The following is a 19,596-nucleotide window of genomic DNA, read 5'->3' on the forward strand; positions in this document are numbered from 1 at the left end:
CCCAGTTTCTGTGGGTGCCTGGCTTTCCTTATTTGGGGAATCATTTGAACAGTTCCACTCTTCTGTCTGTGGTTCTTACCAGGTATGTCCACCAGGTCTGATTTCAACACCAAAAGGGACAGACATATCACTTGAGGCCACTGACACGTCAAGGTTCAGAGGGCTTAGAAAGGTCCCAGAAGCACACAGAGAGCCATCTGTCACCATCTAGACCAACCAAATTCCATTTTTCTAAAGGTGAACTGAGCTCAGGCAATACGGTCTCAAGCTCAAGTTTCTCTGTAACTTTGTGTGACAAGTGAGATTTGATAACATGAATGCAAAATGGAACACGAAATTCCAGTTTCACAGAGGCAGGGACCTTTTCACATGTTCCAAATGAAAGGGGAATAGACTTGGGGATCTACAGTGTTGAGGTGCCATCCTGTGTCTGCCACTGACTGACTGGGTGACAAAATCCACCTGATCTTGCCAAGCCTCAATTTCTTTTCTCCTATATTTTAAAATTGGTTCATTTGGGTTTTACGTACTGGTGGGATTTGTATTTATATATCCATACATGCACACAGTATAATGATACGATTTGACCAACATCATTCCCCAGAATTTCCTAAAGGGGATGTCTTGCCTCTTGGGAGAGACCCCTTAGCAGGGACATGAGAGACGACCAGCTGTGCTCCTGCCACTGGCAGGCAGGACAGGATGATTTTTGGATTGGCAGATGTGGGTCTCCTTGACACACAAGCTGAATCTCCCTCCAGGAACATTATTGCATGATACAAAAAGGCTCTAAATATTTTTGATACAGACCAGGTAATGGCAATAACAAGGGCAGTCCAAGACCTCTTTGCCCAAAACCTGATCACAGCCAGACCTGTTTTAAAATGAGAAAAAAAGGATCCATTCCATTTAGCCCACCAACATCCATCACTAATGGAGTAAGCTAATCCTGGCGAACTCTTCATGGCGCGGTGGATGGGAATGGGATAGAGCCATCTGTGGCTAGTGACCCTCAGGCTATGCTGTTCTATGACATGGACATGAACAGTGGCACATAATTCCTGCCAAGGTCCTGTGGGATGTATGCTTCTCACACCTAGGTGGGGAATCTGAGGCACAGAGTCCCATGGGTAGCACCTCCCTGCAGAACTTTCCTTCTGTTCATCAGTACGAGGCCTTGATCATTTTTATATACATGTTCCTAGTCCTGGTGTGTATAATAGTCATTTTACAGTTTCTGTCATGTGAGACAGGCCCAGGAGATGGTTCTCTTCCCCAATTCTACAGATCTAGGTTTCTCTTAACTACACGACAGGAAGCAGTTATGTGATCTGTAATTTTAAAAAAACCTGCTCAGAAGAAAGGAGATAGAACCACTCACGTGATAGACCTTAACCACGTGGTGCAGTTGGAACAAAAAGAACTTCTACTGAAAATATCTCCTGGGCCTTGGCAAGTCATTCCTACTCTTATGGTCACTGCATAGTTCATTGAGAAATGGATCCCACAAAGACTGCACAGGACAGGCTCATGAATATTGTCCTCAGTAGGTGCTGGCTCATCCTGAGAAACCAAGATGTATGTTGAGGGGACAGCTCCTGAATCAGACAGTAAGCCTCGTACACTGGTGCCAGGTGACAAGTGTGCCGTGCCTGGAGCACAGTGTGACTCTGCACCTCAGATTCCCCAAACGCTGGGTATAGGAGGGGCTTGACCTTGCAGGACCAGGCACATCAGTTGCCATTACAAGGAAGGGTCTCTGATGAGAGGGGGCATAGGACACGTAAAGCATCTTAACACCTGGTACTCACCAGCAAACTGTAGAAGAATTCATGGACAAAGAGTCCCATGGCACAGATCAACAGATACAGCAGGTGATACAGGAACTCGACATCTAGAACCATGGCTCGGTAGCCTCTGGTGAATGTCCCACAGTTGCCCACGAAGCTCATTAGAAAGATGATTTTATTACAGACCTGAGAACCAGGACAGAAGAGTCAGATGGCACAGACCATGACAAAGTGTGTGCGTGAGCCCAGGGAGATTCTCATGCGAATGCAGTTAGGTTCCACCGCCTGACAAGAGCTTGCTTTGGTGCCAAGTGCCCACCGTGTCCAAGAACCATTCTGTAGTTCCAAGTCACTTCACTACTTTGCTTTTTCAGGCATATTACAAATTGCACAGTAGTCAAACAATGTCATGTGCAACGGTAAATAAGTAGCATTTGTATATGGCAAAAACAAAATTAACACATACTGAGATTACGATTTTCAAAATGATATGAATCATTTCTAACATTCTTACGTGAGTTAGTCAAACACAGAAGTCACCTCTACCCACGAACTTCATGATCAGCATGATTACAAGTATTTTCTGAATTTGTTACATTCTAGGCATTATAGGGTTGCAATTTAATGAGAAGCAGGCAATTCTTGTCTTTCAGTGCTTCTAAATTTATAGGGAAAATAAGAACTTTGGCGGGGGGAAGCAAATAAGGAATGTCAAGATGAGTTCAGTTTCCCAGCCCCTTCTTCTGGGAATCACTTCTAATTTCCCTGGGGGATCCATCCCTTTCCAGGAATCGGTTCTTGAGGTCTGGGTGGGGCTCCACCCTGAGCAATCAGAATACTGGAATCTTCTGGGATTGTGCTACTGCATTGTTCAGGGATAGGCATGTGATCAAAGGGAGCCAATAGAGTTTACTGAGCCCTTCCCGGGCATAGCACTAGAAAACAATTTTGTCTCTCCCCTTGATCTTAACAAGACAGAATAACCTCTGGAGCTTTTGGCAGCCTCTTACCATACCACAGATCCAGAGAGCACAACCAGTACACAGGACACAGATCTGAAAGAAGGGACAGAGCAACAGGCCCTGATGCCACTGTCTGAGATCCTACAATCAGCTATGCCTGAAGCCAGGCTCTTGATTTTTTTTTTTTTTTTTTTTTTTTTTGGTCAAAACCAACCAATCCATTGTCTCCTCTGCATAGACTTTCTGGTACCTGTAACTGAAGGAGTCCTAATTGATGTACAACAGTCCCACTTTTGCTAGAAAATACACTACTAGAAGTCTATCGCTTCAACAGGTTGATAGAAAAACTTGAATTGGAGGAGGCTGGACAGAAAGTACCTTGGGCACCCTTGGTAAAGCCACTTTCTGCTACTCCAGCTCCCCTGGCCTCAGGTGCTGGGAAAATTCTGCCAGTTAACCTGGCAGGTCAGTGTAACAGAGCCTCTCAGCAATCAGAGAGGCAGTACCCAAAGAGAACTTCTGGCTTTCTGGGGCTCCGATGTGCAATCTGCCTGTTATTTTTTTCCCCTCAATATTTTCATCTTTGCTGATGAGGGTCTTCCCTAGGGTGGGCACACATTGCTGACTCTGGATGATGCATATTGATGGGGTTTTGGGCAAGGTCCAAGGAGGCAGGGAGGGTACCAGGATACTAGTTAATATCACTGGATGCAACAGCTCCTGTCATCGTAACAGGAAGGAAAGCAATCCACTTCCCCCGAATCCACTCAATCCTTTAACTTCCATTGCTCCCCAGCAAACATCTCCTGTACACGGGTGGTCTCGTGCTGTCCACTCCCTACACTCTGCTTGGCTGGCCTTCTGTTTGCTTCCAGCTCCACCCTGCTACAGAAGCAGCCCTTGTCAAGTCCCCCAGGGAGGCTGCCATCTTCTATCTGCATCTTCCCCTGTCTGTCTGAGCTCCTCACAGCACAACAGAGCTCACCACCCCGTCCCTCTCAGGACAACAGCATGCTCAACGTGCAGTACACCAGCCCAGCCTCCCCCAGCGCTCAGACCTCCAGTGTTCCTCCTCTCTTTTTCTATGACCATCTTCCTTCTCCCATATGCTTCTGGTGGTTGGTCTGTCTCTCAAATCTCATCTAAATATTAATAACTGTCTGGCCCTTTCCCCCTCTAGCAATTATTATTACACAAGAAAATTGTCTAATTTGAGACTTTCCCATAAGCGATTTAGAAGTGATGACCACAGGATGATTAAAGTCTAGAGTAAAAGAGAATGAGGCAGTCCAGAGAAGACGACCTCTAAGACACTGAGGTTTTCCTTTCCATCCGTCTATTGACGCACCCACCCATCCAGTATTTCTTCATCAATAGCTTCCTCTTGCTGTTGGTGATCCCCCTCCCCAGCAACATCTCTCTGCCACTTCTGGCCAGGCTTTTCCATATGTGACAGTTGACAGTCTTAGCACATCTTGTCATCTCAAGCCCAATAAGTCACCAATATAAATGTGTTTTCACCATGAAAACTCAATATTTTCATGACTTCCTTTTTTAGCTTTTACCCAGTGTTATTCTTCTCTTAGTCACCCATGACTGGAAACCTGAAGTCCTATTGGTCTCCTCCGTCACACAATGCCTTCTTGTCCTGAAGAAGAGGACCCAGCTGCACCTTGGTGGGGGAATGCCCTGACTCTGAAGCCCCACCCAGGACTCTTTCCTTCCCATCAGTGTATACTGTACACAACGACCTGGGCTCAGGCTGGCCACACCTGATCAAAATCACCCCAGGGCCTCCCTGCCTCCGGAGTCCACACACCAATGATGACCTTTCTGAAAAATACCTTCGTGTGTACCAATGGCTTGGCTCAAAAACACTTCTCACCAATAGGAACAGAGTGTCCCAACATCTACTCAATGCAAAACCAGTCCCCAGTAATACTTAAAACAACAACAACAGAAACAATCACAGGCAAACGTGGGAAACACAAATACGTGAGTTCCCTTTCCTGGAGACTCAAAATCCATATAAGTATCCTAAAGTCTCTGAAAAGTCCTCTGGTCAGAGATACTCTTCAATTTTGTTTAATTTCTCACAATGACTTGACCACTTTTTTTTGTTGTTTTGACTCAACATTTATCAAGTCAGGTCATACTTTAGAAATGTGGACCTTAGGATGAAGTCTAAAAGCTTCTTCCTAAAGGCAACTCATACAGACAACTACGAATGAGGTCCACCTCAATCTCTAACGATCTCTGGCTCACACCCAGGTGTCCTCGCTGCTCTGCGCTGGCCGAGGCCTACGACAACCAGAATGCTCTTCTAGGTTCCTGTTCTCTGGCTGTGCCCTTCAAGACACAACTTAACCCTGCTTCCTCCCGCTAAGCTTATCTTCTCGACATGGTCTCCTCTCCAGAGTTCTTGCTTCCTGCGCCATAAAAAGACCCAGTTGGGGACATGGTTACCTTATTTGGTAAAACCACCTCCACTGTTGCACAGGGACCTCAGCTTCCTTATACACTTGGGATACAAAACTCTGGACGGTACCTTCAGACACCGACAGTATCTCACATGGCCAAATTTCATCTTTCCCCTCACCAGACACCCTGTCCCATGAATGGATTGACATCACTTACCTCCACCTCCCGATTGCTCCTGAAGAGGCACTGGACTCCTCTCCATCGTACCAAAGCAGCATTTCCCCCAGCACCACCGACTCACTAACTGTCCCTGGTGCTCTTCTTACCTCTCTAGCTGCTCCACCAGCTCTGGACACTCCCATTCACCTCTCTCCTCTTTTCTACATGGCTCCCGCCAGAAATGGTGCTGGGTTAATATCTGCTTGTTTGACTTATGGGCAAACCTTTGGCCAGATTGCCGAAGCAACCTGAAATCTCAGCATGTATCACCCTATCTGCCTCACTCCCGGGAGGGATAGTCCCTGAAGTTGAGCCTGTCGACGCCTGGATGATGCACCAGGAGGCTCAACTGCCCCAAGAAGGCCGAGAGGGAGTATGCGGCCATGACCATCTCTTCCTTTTGTTGTTTTATTTTTTATAACGGGGGACTGAACCCAGAGGCGTTTTACTACTGAGCCACATCCCCAATCCCCCCAACCCACTTTTTTTTTTTTTTTTGAGATTGGGTCTTGCCTATTTGCTGAGGCTGGTTCTGAACTTATGATCCTCCTGCCTCAGCCTCCGGAATCACTGGGATGACAGGTGTGCTCTACTGTACCCAGTCCTTTTGCTCTTTTAGCAGCTGACATAGGCAAAATCTTTCTTTTTCTTGGATTGAAAGCTCAGGCTAAGATGCCAGGCACCCGAACGGAAGGCGTTAACCCACAAACAGAAAACAGCAGCAACCAGGACACTCATACTTACGTTGAACGCTCCCAGCAGAAACAATGTGGGTTGCAGCCCGACCGAAAATATCAATCGTAGAATTGTGGAAGCAATCAAGGCCCGGATGCCGTGGGGCTTGGGTAGGGCAATGACGATGGCCAGGGAGATGAGCATTGCTGTCCACAGGAGGCCTGACCAGTGTGGCTCCAGCGTCCCTGGAGGACAGAGCAGGGCTCTCAGGGATCAGTGCTTTCCTGGAGTGTGGGCAAAGGTCAAGGCAGCTATGCTAACGTTTTCTTCAGTCCCCTGCTAGCCTTGTCTGTTCCAACTGTCACCTCAAACTCTCTGCCACAGTTACATGAGGTCACATCTGTGTTTTCAGACTTCCCAGCCATCACCACACGTTTTTCCCCATGTGGGGAACTCTTTCTTCCTATGCATGGTAGGTTTAGCTGAGAGGTGACCCCTTCTGGGAAGTCTCTCCCACCCCTTTCTCCTTGCAGAATTTACAATCCAGCTGTTCCCTCCAGCTCCACATCCCCCCACATTCTGGTCATCCCTGCAGACGCTACATTCTAATGATCGATGTGTGTTTCTCTCACTCTCCAGACCCTAAATTCCCCGAAGGAAGTGCCTGGTGCCAGGAGGCCCTCACCAAAGGCTTGTTCAGTGACTACAACTCATACCTGGGTCCCAACTCACTCTCAGGCAGGACCAACAGGAAGCCTGAGCTTACTTTCTATTAAAAGTGATGCAAAGGAACACTGCAGGTCCCCTGCCTGAATTGGATTTCTTCAAGGGAAAGAGGAAGACAATTTCCGTATCATCCTACAGATTATCCCTGCAGTCAAAGAGCCTCTACCACTTTTTGTCATCTCTTGCTATTGCAAGTTCTATTTAGAGTGTCCCACGAGATGGCTTGGTTATATAACATGAGCCAATGTGGCTAAAAATACAGTTCTGTAAAACACTCATTAAAAAAAATAAAACACCCCTATTGCAAATGCTGTCACATCTTGAGTCTCCTTCGGATGTAAACAAGCAGCAATACACGATTAAGGCCACTTATATAAAGGGGTTTCACATCGTCAGGACGGCTGAGATTGCAGCACCATCCAGGGAGAGACCAGTACACAGACTCCCGCTCTTCCACAAGCTGTTGGCCGCCCTCTGCACTGAGGCCACAGATGCCTGCACAGATGCACTCTCTCCCCCCACAACTCTTTCCCCAGACTCAGCCACTTAGCTCCCAGCCCCTTAACATTCTTCAAAAGGAAAAGCTGATTAGAAATGAGCACGAAGAGTCACAAGCTCTTCAGAAATCCAAAGTGTCACTTTGTGCACATTTAACAATTACTAAACATCTTATTGGCCCCTTGTTGTTGACTGTCATTTAATCTGTCCTCTCGACTATGCTATGAGGTTGCTACTGGTAGCTCTACTTTTTTTTTTTTTTTTTTTTTTTTTGCAGTGCTGGGGATGGAACCCAGGGCTTTGCGCATGCTAGACAAGAGCTCTGCTGTTGAGCCACATTTCTAGCTCTCTACTTTACTCTGAAGGAAACTGAATCTTGGGTTACATATTTTGTCCAAAGAGAGAGTGTGAATGGCTCGAGTTTACATGTCTCTAAAGTTGATGGTGTGTAATCATCATTTAAATAAAAAAACCTACCCATGCCAGGTACAGTGGCACATGCCTGTGGTCCCAACAACTCCGGAGGCTAAGTCAGAAGGATTGCAAGTTTAAGGCCAGCTGAGCAACTTAGTGAGGCCCCAGGCAACTTAGCGAGACCCTTTCTCAAAATTAAAAAAAATAAAAATTGCTGGGGATGCGGTTCAGTGGTTAAGCACCCCTGGGTTCAAGCCCCAGTGTCAAAAGAAAAAAAAATCACTCAATTTAAAGGTTGCATTTGGTGAGTCTTGGCAGTGTATGTAGCCAAGCCAGTTGAAACTGGCCCCACAATTGAGATACAAAATATCATCACCGTAAAGTTTCCTTGTATCTCTCTGCTTTCCATGTTTTGCCCCAACCTCTCTCACTGATGTGCTCTTCTGCTATGCTAGTCTTTCATTTTCTAAAATTTTATAAAAATGGGGGGAAAGTACACAAGTAGGTAGTCTTATGTATCTGAATTCTTTCACCTATCAAACTTTTTTGAGTCAGGTGACTCTACTGATATTTCATTATTTTTATTGCTCAGTAATATTCCATAGAATGGATACACTATAACTTACCTATCCATCCATCCAACAATGAAAGGATATGTGGGTTACTTCCAGCTTGGAGCTGTTATGAATAATGTAACCAGAATATTCAAGTGAAAATCTTGGAGCAGGTATGTTTCCATTTCTCTTGGACTAAGGTGAGGAAGGAGATTGCTGGGTTTTAAGTATAGGTGTAATTTTATAAGATACTATCATACTGCTTTCCCAAGTGACCGTGCATATCAGCATATGGCATATGAGTGTTCTGCTGGTCCCACATCATCACCGGTACTTGGTATTGTTGGTCTTTTTAGTTCACCCATTCTAGTAGATTTGCAGTGATGTGTGTGTGTGTGTGTTTAAATGTCTTTTTTCTTTAATATTTATTTTTTAGTTAGGTGGACACAATATCTTTATTCTACTTTTATGTGGTTCTGAGGATGGAACCCAGTGCCTCATGCATGCTAGCAAGCACTCTACTGCTGAGCCACAAACCCAGCCCCTGTGTTTTCTTTTGTTTTTAATATTTTTACTAGTCATTGATGGATCTTTATTTGTTTATTTATTTACATGCAGGGCTAAGAATTGAACCTAGTGCCTCACACATACTAGGCAAGCACTCCACCACTGAGCCACAACCCCAGCCCTCATTAGTTTTAATTTGCATTTCCCTAACAACTAATAATGATGAATGTCTTTTCACGTGCTTATTTGTATGTATGTGTGTTGATGTTGTTGTTATTATTTACAGTGCTCAGGATCCAGTCCAGGGCCCTGCGTGTGGATAGGAAAGAGTCCTGCCACTGAGCTATGCACCCCAGGTCCTATGTATCTTCTTTTATGAACTCTCTGACCAGATACTTTGCCCATTATTGTAAATGGGGCAGGCTTTATATTATTAAGTTTTAAGGAATCTTCAAATGTTGTGGATATAAGTCTCTAATTAGATACCTGTTTTCTAAGTATTTTTCTCCCAGTGTCTGGCTTACCTTGCATTTTCTTAAGCACATGAACACCACTTAATATCTCAGTCTAATAAATATAACCATATATGCAGATCCTGAAGAGGCCAATGTAAAAACCTGTCTCCCCACTATAAAAGCCGTGTTAAAAAAGAGTGCTAGATTCCAAAAAGCAACTCTAGAATTTCTAGACATCTTTGAGACAGCTGGAGAAATCTGAATTTGGACAGACTATTACAGGATTTACTGTTAGTTCTGTTAGATATGATAATGACATGGTGATTATACAGATTTTAAAATATGCTTATAAGTTAGAGAGGCACACTGAAATATTTATGGTCAAAACAACAAGATGTCTAAACTTCTTTAAAATGTTTCAGAAAATATAGCAGGGGGATAGATGAAACAAGACTGGCAAAATGTTTATTTTTAAAGCTGGGCTGATAGGTACATGTGGGTCATTATATTGTGCTGCCTTCTCATCATGTGTGTATTAGAAAACTACCATATAAAAAAGTTTAAAAAGTAGTACTCTGCATTTGCTTTAATCATGATGCATGCCTACAAATTCAGGAAGCATCTGAGCCTGCCCAAGTGTCACGCTTTTTAAAGACTTAGCTACTCACCAATTCTGATTTTTGTTGTTGTTATTTTGTTGTGTTGGGGATTGAACCCAGGGCCTTGTGCATACGAGGCAAGCACTCTAACAACTGAGGTACATCCCCAGCCCTTGACAACTCACCAATTCTGAAATGAAAGGGGATGGAGGGGGCTGGGGAGATGATACTTTTGAAAAGGAGCTTTTAAGGCCACTGCTGTTCTTGGCAGCCATGTCTGATGAGCCACAGAATCACATGGCACGCACTATAAGGACATTTTGGAAATTCTTTTCTTAAGATGCCAAATATCCGTGTGTGTACGTGTGTGTGTGTGTGTGTGTGTGTGTGTGTGTGTGTTTTGTGGCAGTGGGGATAGAAACAGAGACCTGTGCATGTGGGCAAGTGGTCTACACTAAGCTGTAACTCCGGCCCCTAACAGATATGGATCTCAAAAAAATATTTTCAGGTCAATGGACCAGGTGTTATTTCTAATCAGGGTTAATAGAAGCCTTCTCCTCCAGAGGTTTACTGGTTAAGTATAGCAAATGCATTCAACACATGTTACAAAAGGAAAGAATAATCTGAGGGTGAACTGATGTGCTTTAGGTAACTTCAGTCACCATATGGTGGAAGGACAGAAAGGGCCCCCTTAGGTCACACTGACCTCCCTTCCCTCCCAGGAGATCTGGTCCTGCTGTCCCACATGCCCACCCCATGAAATCCTGAAGCCCATGTTTTCCAAACAGGAAGCCTCATCTCCCATGAGTTTTTAAGATGCCAACGCAGAGGGCACCATGTTAGAGTTAGAAGGATCCTCAGCAATTAGCTCATCCAGTGGGTCTCAAATTTGATGGGAAAGAAGCAGGAGGCTCCAGGGAACCCTGACTAGGTTGCTAGTTTTCCCTGAATTCTGCAGGAAGTTCAACAGCCACACTCAAGTCTCCCAGCCTCTAGCTTGGTGTCAGTATCCAGAAATGCAGAGGCATGTGACCAGGAGCCAAGGAAGTGGCCTGCCCAGAGGTGGAATGGCAGAGCCAGGCCCGGGTGCTAAGTCTCTGGACTTCTTTGACCATGAATTCCACTGTAGAAAGCTTAACACTGAAAGGTGAGGCCTGTCAACCTACTGTCCCCAGATGCTGGCCTGAGTGCTGCCACAAATAACCAGAGAAGAAATGGTCACGGTGAGTAATAAAAATCTCTTTGAAACATTTTTTTTTTTAAATCAAAGGTAAATACAAACATGATCAAGGCAGTGACTAAATAACCTGTTTTGACGAGCAGGAGTTGGGGCCTCCATCACAGCCAATGGAGTCCTCCACTGAACCCTCTCCTGTTCACACCCCTGCCACCTGGCAGCTTAGTGAGGGCAGACACCCTTCAGAAAATAGCTTGCAGCCCTGTGTTCCTATCAGATCTTTTCAGACATGGGTGCTCATGCTTCCTGAAATAGCATTTAAAAGAAAAATGCTGCTCAGCTCAGTGGCCACACCTGTAATCCCAGCAACTCGGGAGGCTGAAGTAGGAGGATTGCCAGTTAGAGGCCAATCTCAGCACCTGAGCAAGGCCACGTCTCAAAATAATAAATAAAAAGGACTAGGGATGTGGTTCAGTGGTGGAGTGCCTCTGGGTTCAATCCTCAGTATCCAAAAGCAAAACATAACAACAAAAAAATGGGGTTAAGATGATATTTCAAGTTCAATAACTCCTTCTCTTTCTTGACTAAAATACACATACATAGTAATAGAATATTTAAATTATTTTAAGTTAGACTTAAAACTAAAAGCTACCATCTCATTCTTGCCTGAAAATGGGAACCTGCGATCCTAAACATGGCATAAATGCTTCCAGGGACAGTACTAAGGCTGTAGGTCACAGCTGTCCAGTTGCATCTACTCATTTTTTCAAAATTTAAGCCATCGGTACCTCCTCGCACTCCTTTAAACGGGTAGAAGAAGGCCACGAGCAGGTTCATCAGGACGGCCAGGTTGAAGGAGATGCTGCTCCAGAAGGACATGTTGCGGGCACACCAGTAGAGGACAGGCTGGGCTGTGGGAGGGCAGAGGCCACGTCAGAGAGCTGGAACTCCACAGCCCCTCCTCCCCTCCGTCCCCGCAAGTCCACTTGTGCCACCGGTTTCCTTCTCAACAGTAAAAATGATCATTTGTTTCCAAATTGGCACGCAGTGACATCTCATCGGTTCATTTCTGTTTGGAGAACTCGGGAACAGAAGGCCTATTGGGGGACACTGAAGAGGAGGAGGAGACAAGTTGGGACATTTGAAAGCCCTGCGTGCCCCAGTCAACAGCACCAGCTGCAGGGGCTGGGGGTCATCCAGGGTTCATGCACGGAGGGCCTGGTTCCCCTCGGGCTGCTGGGACCAGATGAGATGCCCAGAGAGACCCAAGAATTTAATTAGGTCTCTAGAAATGTTGGGGAGACACAGCGCTCAGAGTTGGTCCAGTTGGGCCTCAAACAAGGACTGGTCCCCTTTTCACATCCCTCCTGGCTCTTAATGCCCCACAGCAGAACAACAATCCCCTTTCCAACACCGAGTCACTTGCCGCCTCCCTGAAGCCTGATGGTCACTCTCAGGGGGCCGGGGAAACAGGAACACAGGGTGCCAACTGGATGGTCAGCTTGGAGTCCACGTTTCCAGCGGCTCCAGGAGAGAAAGGGTGTGGCACCATGTGTCACACAGGGGCAAGGCACCCTGTGGAAACCACTGCCTTCTCAATCCATTGTGCCCTACGGTGACACCACGTGGGCTGGATATTCTAATAACAAGGCTATGTCCATGCTCGGCGGCTCCAGGGCACCTTTTCCATTGGTGCCAGGGTGGAGCCGATTTCAGTGTAGCGCTAGCATCTCACTCAACATCAGCCTCCCCAGAGACAATGGAGCATGTGGGCAGGGGTCCCTCGAATGCTTTTTTTTTTCCTCCTTCCCCAGTGAAGTCATCATTTAACTTTAGCACAGAGGCCAATGACAAACCCTATGGCCCTATAATGATACTTGCAGCTGCCAAGCCTTTGGAAGCTTCCCTTCTGAACTCGGTTAGGGTCCAAACAGACAGATCCCTGGGTGCTTAACAATCGCTCACAGCAGGTCTGTACTTGGTAAGAGGCGATGTTTCCTAACTGCAGAGTCGCAACCCAGCCTTCAGATTAAGAGGCCTCATTTTACACACAAGGGAATGCCCAGCAATGCGTGGAGGGTGTGGCAATGCCATCACCCAGGGGATCGATGCTCTGGGGTCAGTGCCGGGGTTAAAGGTAAATGGCTTGTGTGACCACTCCAGAGAGGCCAACCAGGATCCGGCCAATCACTGGGTAATAATTCATCTTGAGGAAGCGAACTTGAGAAGAAAGATCATCTGGCTTTGAAAACAAAAGCAACTGCGATTCTTTTGGGGCTGATGCCCCCTTTCTGATCTAGATACGAAAACTCCAGAACTGGAAGGAAGAGATGAACGGTAAGGAGGTGCTGAGGCTAAGGAACAGGCACAGATTCGCAGCATCTCTCCCCATCGCGGATGTACCAAAAGCAGGTGGTAAGTTGGGGGGTTGGGGAAGGAGCCGGCAAAGCCTAGGATGGTCAGAGAGCCAATGTGAGCATCCGTTGTAGGATACCTCAGTACAACCTTGAGAAATGTGCAGTTCACAAGTACATCTTATTTTTATAAAACTAGCATTCTACTTAAATTGTACTACCATTTTGAATCTGAACAAACATTCAGCCCTTTAAACCAAGTGGCGTTAATCCAAGAGCAAGAAGGTACTTGGAGACCCACCTGGAGGTGCCATCTCTTATTTCCTGGGGCATGTGGAACAGTATTCCATCCACCTGCCTGGACCCTCTCCCTCTTCCCTTCCCTGTCCTCTGCATCCCAGTCTGGTGATGATTCTGTCTATACAGGTGCTGTCCCTCAGGGCTCCCTGTACTCTTTGTGAGGATCTAAAACCATGTCCACAAGGTCTCTGATACTCTTCCCTTCACAAGGTGTGGCTAAATTCTCCTCCCCCGAGTGTGTGTGGGGCCAGCAACTCACTTCTAATAAACAGAACACAGCACAACTGTTGGTGCCTGACTTCTAAGGGTAGTCACGAAGGGCTCTGTGGCCTTCCTCACTCTCTGGACTCAGCCATTGGCTCTGCTGGGTTGTGAGGACTTGCAGCAGATTCACCCAGAGGCCCATGTGCAGAGGAACTGAGACCCCTGCCAACAGCCACCTGGGTGAGCTAACAACAGGTGGATGTTCCAGTCCAGGCAAATGCACAGATGGTGGCCCTGGTTGGGGTCTCAGTTGAAACACTCTGAGTCAGAACCATCCCCCTAAGCTACTCCCAAATTCCTGACCCCAGAAAGCGGTGAGAAAAATCAATATTTACTTTTTCAAGCCACTAAAATTTGGTGGGTAACTTGGTACACAGTGATGAAATGCAATGAACATGCATTCTACAGTAGGCAAAATGATGGGCCCTAAATGTCCCTATCCTAATCCTCAGGGCCTGTGACTGTCTTACCTTACATGACAGAAAGGACTTGCAAGTCCTTGCATGTGAAAGACGGAAGCAGGAGACTCAGAGCCAAAGCCATGCAACACAAGAAGGGTTCTGCTAGACACTCTGGGCTTTGAGGAGGGAGGGGACAAAAGCCCAGGACCTCAGGCAGCCATGGCTCTACCAATTTGATAACAGGCTCGTGAGAATGGTGTGGTAGGTACCAGAATTCGTGACTAGTGGTTTCGGCAGCAAGAGAAGACGGATACATCTCCCCCTCCTGCAGGCTCTCTGGCTGTGCTAAGTCCCCACTTCCCATCTAGATGCTATTCCGGTCCCACCTGTCCTCCCAAGTCTTCCTTTCCCATATTCGCATAACCTGCCACTGCCTGACTACAGGCCTAATCATAATCAGCTTGGTATGTAGCCACTTAAAATATGCCTGTGTTGTCTGCCCACTTCCAAAGGAAGAAGCCACAACCTTCGCATGTTGGGTTCTCCACTGTAACCTGCAGCAGGTTTTCTATGTCCTTGGGGCTAAAAGTTGCCTGGATCAACAACATCCTGCCATGTCCAGCAAGACAGTGGGATGCCATGAACCCAGATGGGCGAGTGATTTGACTCACTATACCTAGGACACGTTTTGGTGACACTCTTTCCTAGCCTTTTGCTTAAAGGAACTGGGCTTTGCCAGCTGACCTGGATTCCACATATATGTGTATAAGCAGCATTTCCCAGCTCTGTGCCCATCAGAGTGACAGTCACAGGGCACAGGCGTGAGCATGTGCAACTCTATCTCAGTTTCCTCTTCTAGTTTTCACAGCCCAGTCTGGACTTCACCAGAGCTGTGACCTTCAGAGCGGGAGGCAGAGACAGGATGCAGGTGGGAGAAGGGTGTGTGTGCCTGCGTGCCTGCTGCATGTGCTGGGTAAGCAAAGCAGAGAACAGGGTTTCTACAGGGCAGAGCATCTAACTGGGTGTCTCAGTTCTTGCAGAAGAAAACACTAAGCAACGTTAACAGTGGAGTCTCAGCTACAGATGTCCCAAAGCACGGGTGATGTTCAGTAAAAGGTAAAGCTGAGCTGCTATGTGAGTAAGCCAGAAAAGACCTCTTCTGCAGAATTACTAGAAGAGAAGATAAACCCTTGGAAGGGGAGAATGCATTTCAACTTCACTGCACTTCTAATGAGTATACTTCTCCCCTCCCTAGATATGCAAATCATGTTTAATTCAGTTATTATTTTCAATTTCTCTCTTACCAGAGGATAGCTTTGAAGCCAATTAAAATCTTCCAGTTGACAACTATACTTGTGTTTAAGCTTCACAGAAATAAAAACTGTTTTCCAAAAACAGAAAGACTGAAAATAAAGGAAGGCAGGAGTGACACTGTGACATGAATCTGGGAATGCCAAGATGGCCATTCTGGAATAAAAGGAGTCCAAGAGGTCATCCTGCTCCTCGACTTATGGATGAAGGTCTGGGAGCAGTTAACCCACCTGCTGGGGGCCACAGAGCAGGGGGGTGGCAGAGAGAGAATGGAACTGACATCCTCCTCCTTGGGGCTGAGGTCCCCCGATCTCCCCAGCTGGAGACACCATTTCAGAAAGAGCGACGTGAGACACCGTAACAGAAAGGTCTCTGTTGGTTTACCAGATTTTTAGAGAGACACACGTACACCCCCTATATATATATATGGATTGACGAACAATTCTGGGAGATGAAATATATCTGATCCACTCAGCAGCCACATTCACTGATAAGCATAAAATTAATTGATAAGATTTGGAGGCATGAAATCGGGACCATTCCCTAAAGCTGCGACTGTGGTACATCGCGCTGACAGGCAGAAGCCACAAAGCAGTTCTCTCTTCTCTCTAGCACAGAACTAGAAAGGTGAGCCCGAGGCAGATGGGGCTTTTCTCCTCCTCGTGGCAGGGGCATCTCTTTCTTACAGCCCAGCATGGTGCTATCAGGAGTGCCAGTGTTCACCATGATGCCCAAATTGGAAGAGTGTCGGAGGAAGAATCTACAGGAGGCTCCAAAGACAGGCAGTGGTAGAATCGTGCCTGCATCCTCTGAGGTCTGTACCAAGGAGGATACCCATGCTCACTGCTGTGAGCCTTTGCTCCCTGGGTCAGACTCGAGACATGTGGGTACAGGATGGTATGGCCCAGAATGTTTTAAGATGCCCCTTAGGGACGGACGAGAAAGGAATAGGGATGGGGTGAGGTGGGAATAGGACCTTTTGGCCAATCTGCTTGGACAACCTTCTTTGTCACTAGCAAAGCTAAGGATGCAGGTGGGTGAGGAGAGAAGTAAAGCAGCAGCAGAGGAGACATGTCTGGTCCTCAGATTAGCAGGGATCAGGGAGAGGATGAGAGTTCCCCGAAACTGACCTATGACACATCTCTCCCCAACCCTAGTCGCACCCCATAGAAAGAGCCAAGAAGATCACAGTCGTAGCTGGACTTCAGCGTTTCAAATAAAAGCCTGGCTCCTGACAGAAATAAAACATGATCCTTTTCAAGTTGGCCACAACAGCTGGTGCCAAGCTCGTCGTTGGGGCTGAAGGACCATATTAAACCCCTAATGAAAACCAGGAGCAGGGGAGCCCCCTGCGGAAGCCCTATAAAGGTGCCTACCATGAGTCATTTCAGACAGGCCTGCCTGGGCCTCTCCATAGGACTCGCTGGAGGGCAATGATGTGTCGTACATAAAAAGTTATTCTGCCCATAAAATGATTTAGAGCCTCAAACCTGAGCTCCTCGGTATGAGGGGAAACATGGGAGACTCCAGAGCAGGTGTGCTAGTAAATGAGCAATCAGGCCGAGTGCACTTTCTGCCCACTGAACCATCCTGGGCGCTCAAGGGCCTGGTCTTTCATCGCCCTCTTTATTTATTTATTTATTTATTTGGTGCCAGGGATTGAACCCAGGGATGCTTGAACCACTGAGCGACATCCCCAGCTCCTTTTTAATTTTGACACAGGGTCTCGCTGAGTGGGTTAGGGCCTCCCTAAGTTGCTGCAGCTGGCCTCAAACTTGCAATCCTCCTGCTTGAGCCTCTTGAGTTTCTGGGATTACACCATGCCCCACTTCTATTTCTGACATGGAGATTACAACAAAAAAGGGCATTCTAAGTCATCCATGGAACTGCCACACATCCAGTCAGGACAGATGCTGCATGAAGGAAGCCTCTCTGGGGAACTGCCACACTGAGGCTTGGCCCCATTTATCAGCTACTAAAGGGCCACCACTGGCCTCCAGGAAAGCACACAGATGACCCCCACGTGGCTTCTCTTGGGAGGCAGAGGCACCCCTCAGCTCGAGTCTATGAGACACCCAGGACCACACCTCTTAGGAGCAAGTCCCCGGCACTGGGACCCACCTCGCAGCTTCTTCTGCCAGTTCATTTCGTTGAAGAGGTCTTCCGAGCGCAGGAAGAAGTCGTTGATCTTGCTACCCTGCTCGTCCCGCTCCGTGGTGTAGTATATTCGCAGTTTTGACTCCTTGGTTAGGAATTCACATATGCTGGGTACTGGGAAGACAATCTGTTCCATTGTTCGGTCTAATCGGACAATCTGGTTTAAAAACAAAGGAGAGACTCAGCGGTCGCCTCCGACACCTTGTGTAGGCTGCAGGCGGACTTGGGGTTCGAGGTTCAGAACAATAAAGAACAAACTTTTCAGATTCGATGACTTTGGCTGGGCCATCTCACTCAGACTAATGTAAAAACCAGTTCTGGTTAACTCTGCTTTTCTAACCTCAGACCCCATTCGTTTTAATGTGACCAGCTTTTACCGGAAAATCACATTGCGTTTCACATACATATTCACATGAGGCTGCTATTGCCTGACAGAACTTTCTCTAAGATGGGATGGTTCTCCATCTATGCTGCCCAGGAGGATGGCGGGCCATAGGTGGCCTCTGGGCATTAGCACATATGCTTACTGCAACTGAGGAGCTGAATATTCCGTTATATTTCATTTTCATCTCAGCAGCCACACAGAACTCTCACACTGGACAGGGTGAAATGACTGGACTGAGAGCTGCAGCCTCAGCAGTCCATCCTAATGGGCTGACGGGTCCCGGTGACCACAGGCAGGTAGGGTGTGGCTGGAAGAGGTGGGTCACTGGGGGCGTGCCCTGGAAGGGTGCATTGTTCCTGTGGCCCCTTGGTCCCCTCTCTCCTCCTCTGCCTTCCTCCTCCCTGCTTCCTGGCTGCCACGAGCTGAGAGGTTTCCCTTAGCTGGGACCTGGTGTCATGATGTTCTGCTTTGCCATGGGCCCAGAGCAATGAAACTTTCTAACCATGAACTGAGATCTCTGAAACTGAGCCCCAAATAAACTTTTCCTCCTCTAGGTTTTTCCTATCAGGTATTTTGGTCACAGTGACGAAAAGCTGACTAACACAAGTGGGAAGGTGTCCCAGAGGTGGGACGGGTTCCCAAGCCCTGGCTCCATATTCTCTGAGGGACGTAGACCAGTGCTTCCTGAATCTAGCTGGAACTCGGGTTTCGGAAGCCTTTGTTCTCACACTAGTTCTGCCCACAACCTAACCTCATAGAACTAGAATCACAATGTGAGGGGTTAGTGACCAGAACCTGCCCATGATCCAGCTCTCCAGGTAATTCTGGTGTAAACAGGGGTGCAGGGACCATTCTGCAGTGTCCTGCTATGGAGAACCTGTCTGCTCCACACAGTCAAGCCACTGGGAATCAGTCCTGCCTTCTTCTGAAGGACATCATGAGAGATGTGCATCTGGGCTCAGGAGGAAAAGGAACAGGAGGAGTTCCCGAGCCTGGGGCCACCTAGCCTGATTCCCAGTGAGGACACTGGGGCTGCAAAGAAAGCCCCAGGAGGTGGGGAACTGTTCCCTGGTTCCCTCAGGTAACCACCAGGGGAAACCTGAGGGAAGGGGAGGGTGTTGGCCAAAGGCAGGGACATCTAGGCATTTCTGTCCTTTTTTTTAAAAAAGCCACTTAAAAGTGGGAGGCAGGAGAACTTCTCTAGTGCTTCTCCAGCCTCTAGTGGGTCTTCTCCCCAGTAAAGCATGGAGCTCAACAAAATGACCTCTAAGGTTCCGGTCTCCTCTGACATTCTAAGGCACCAACACCTAACACTTGTCTTCCAAGGGTTCCAGAGGACAGAACTGGCCCTGTGGCCAAGCTCCTCGACACACATGATGAATCAAGAATATGTGCTCACCTACTCTGGCACATGAGTGAAATGATAC

General features: G+C 47.2%; 1 protein-coding gene across 18 annotated transcripts in view; it reads right to left on the minus strand.

The window, feature by feature from the left end:
- The window catches only part of Itpr1 (inositol 1,4,5-trisphosphate receptor type 1), a 301,702-nt gene that overhangs the window by 33,310 nt on the left and 248,796 nt on the right, over positions 1-19,596 (minus strand). For all 18 annotated transcript variants that reach the window (XM_078033540.1, XM_078033553.1, XM_078033547.1 and 15 more), the window contains 4 exons: positions 17,749-17,941; positions 11,786-11,908; positions 6,137-6,312; positions 1,812-1,976 (listed from right to left, as the gene is read on the minus strand). In XM_078033540.1, the coding sequence (XP_077889666.1) occupies positions 1,812-1,976; positions 6,137-6,312; positions 11,786-11,908; positions 17,749-17,941 (657 nt within the window). The remainder of the gene's footprint in view (positions 1-1,811; positions 1,977-6,136; positions 6,313-11,785; positions 11,909-17,748; positions 17,942-19,596) is intronic.

Source organism: Ictidomys tridecemlineatus, chromosome 16 (genome assembly GCF_052094955.1).
Source record: "Ictidomys tridecemlineatus isolate mIctTri1 chromosome 16, mIctTri1.hap1, whole genome shotgun sequence".
Taxonomy (NCBI): domain Eukaryota; kingdom Metazoa; phylum Chordata; class Mammalia; order Rodentia; family Sciuridae; genus Ictidomys; species Ictidomys tridecemlineatus.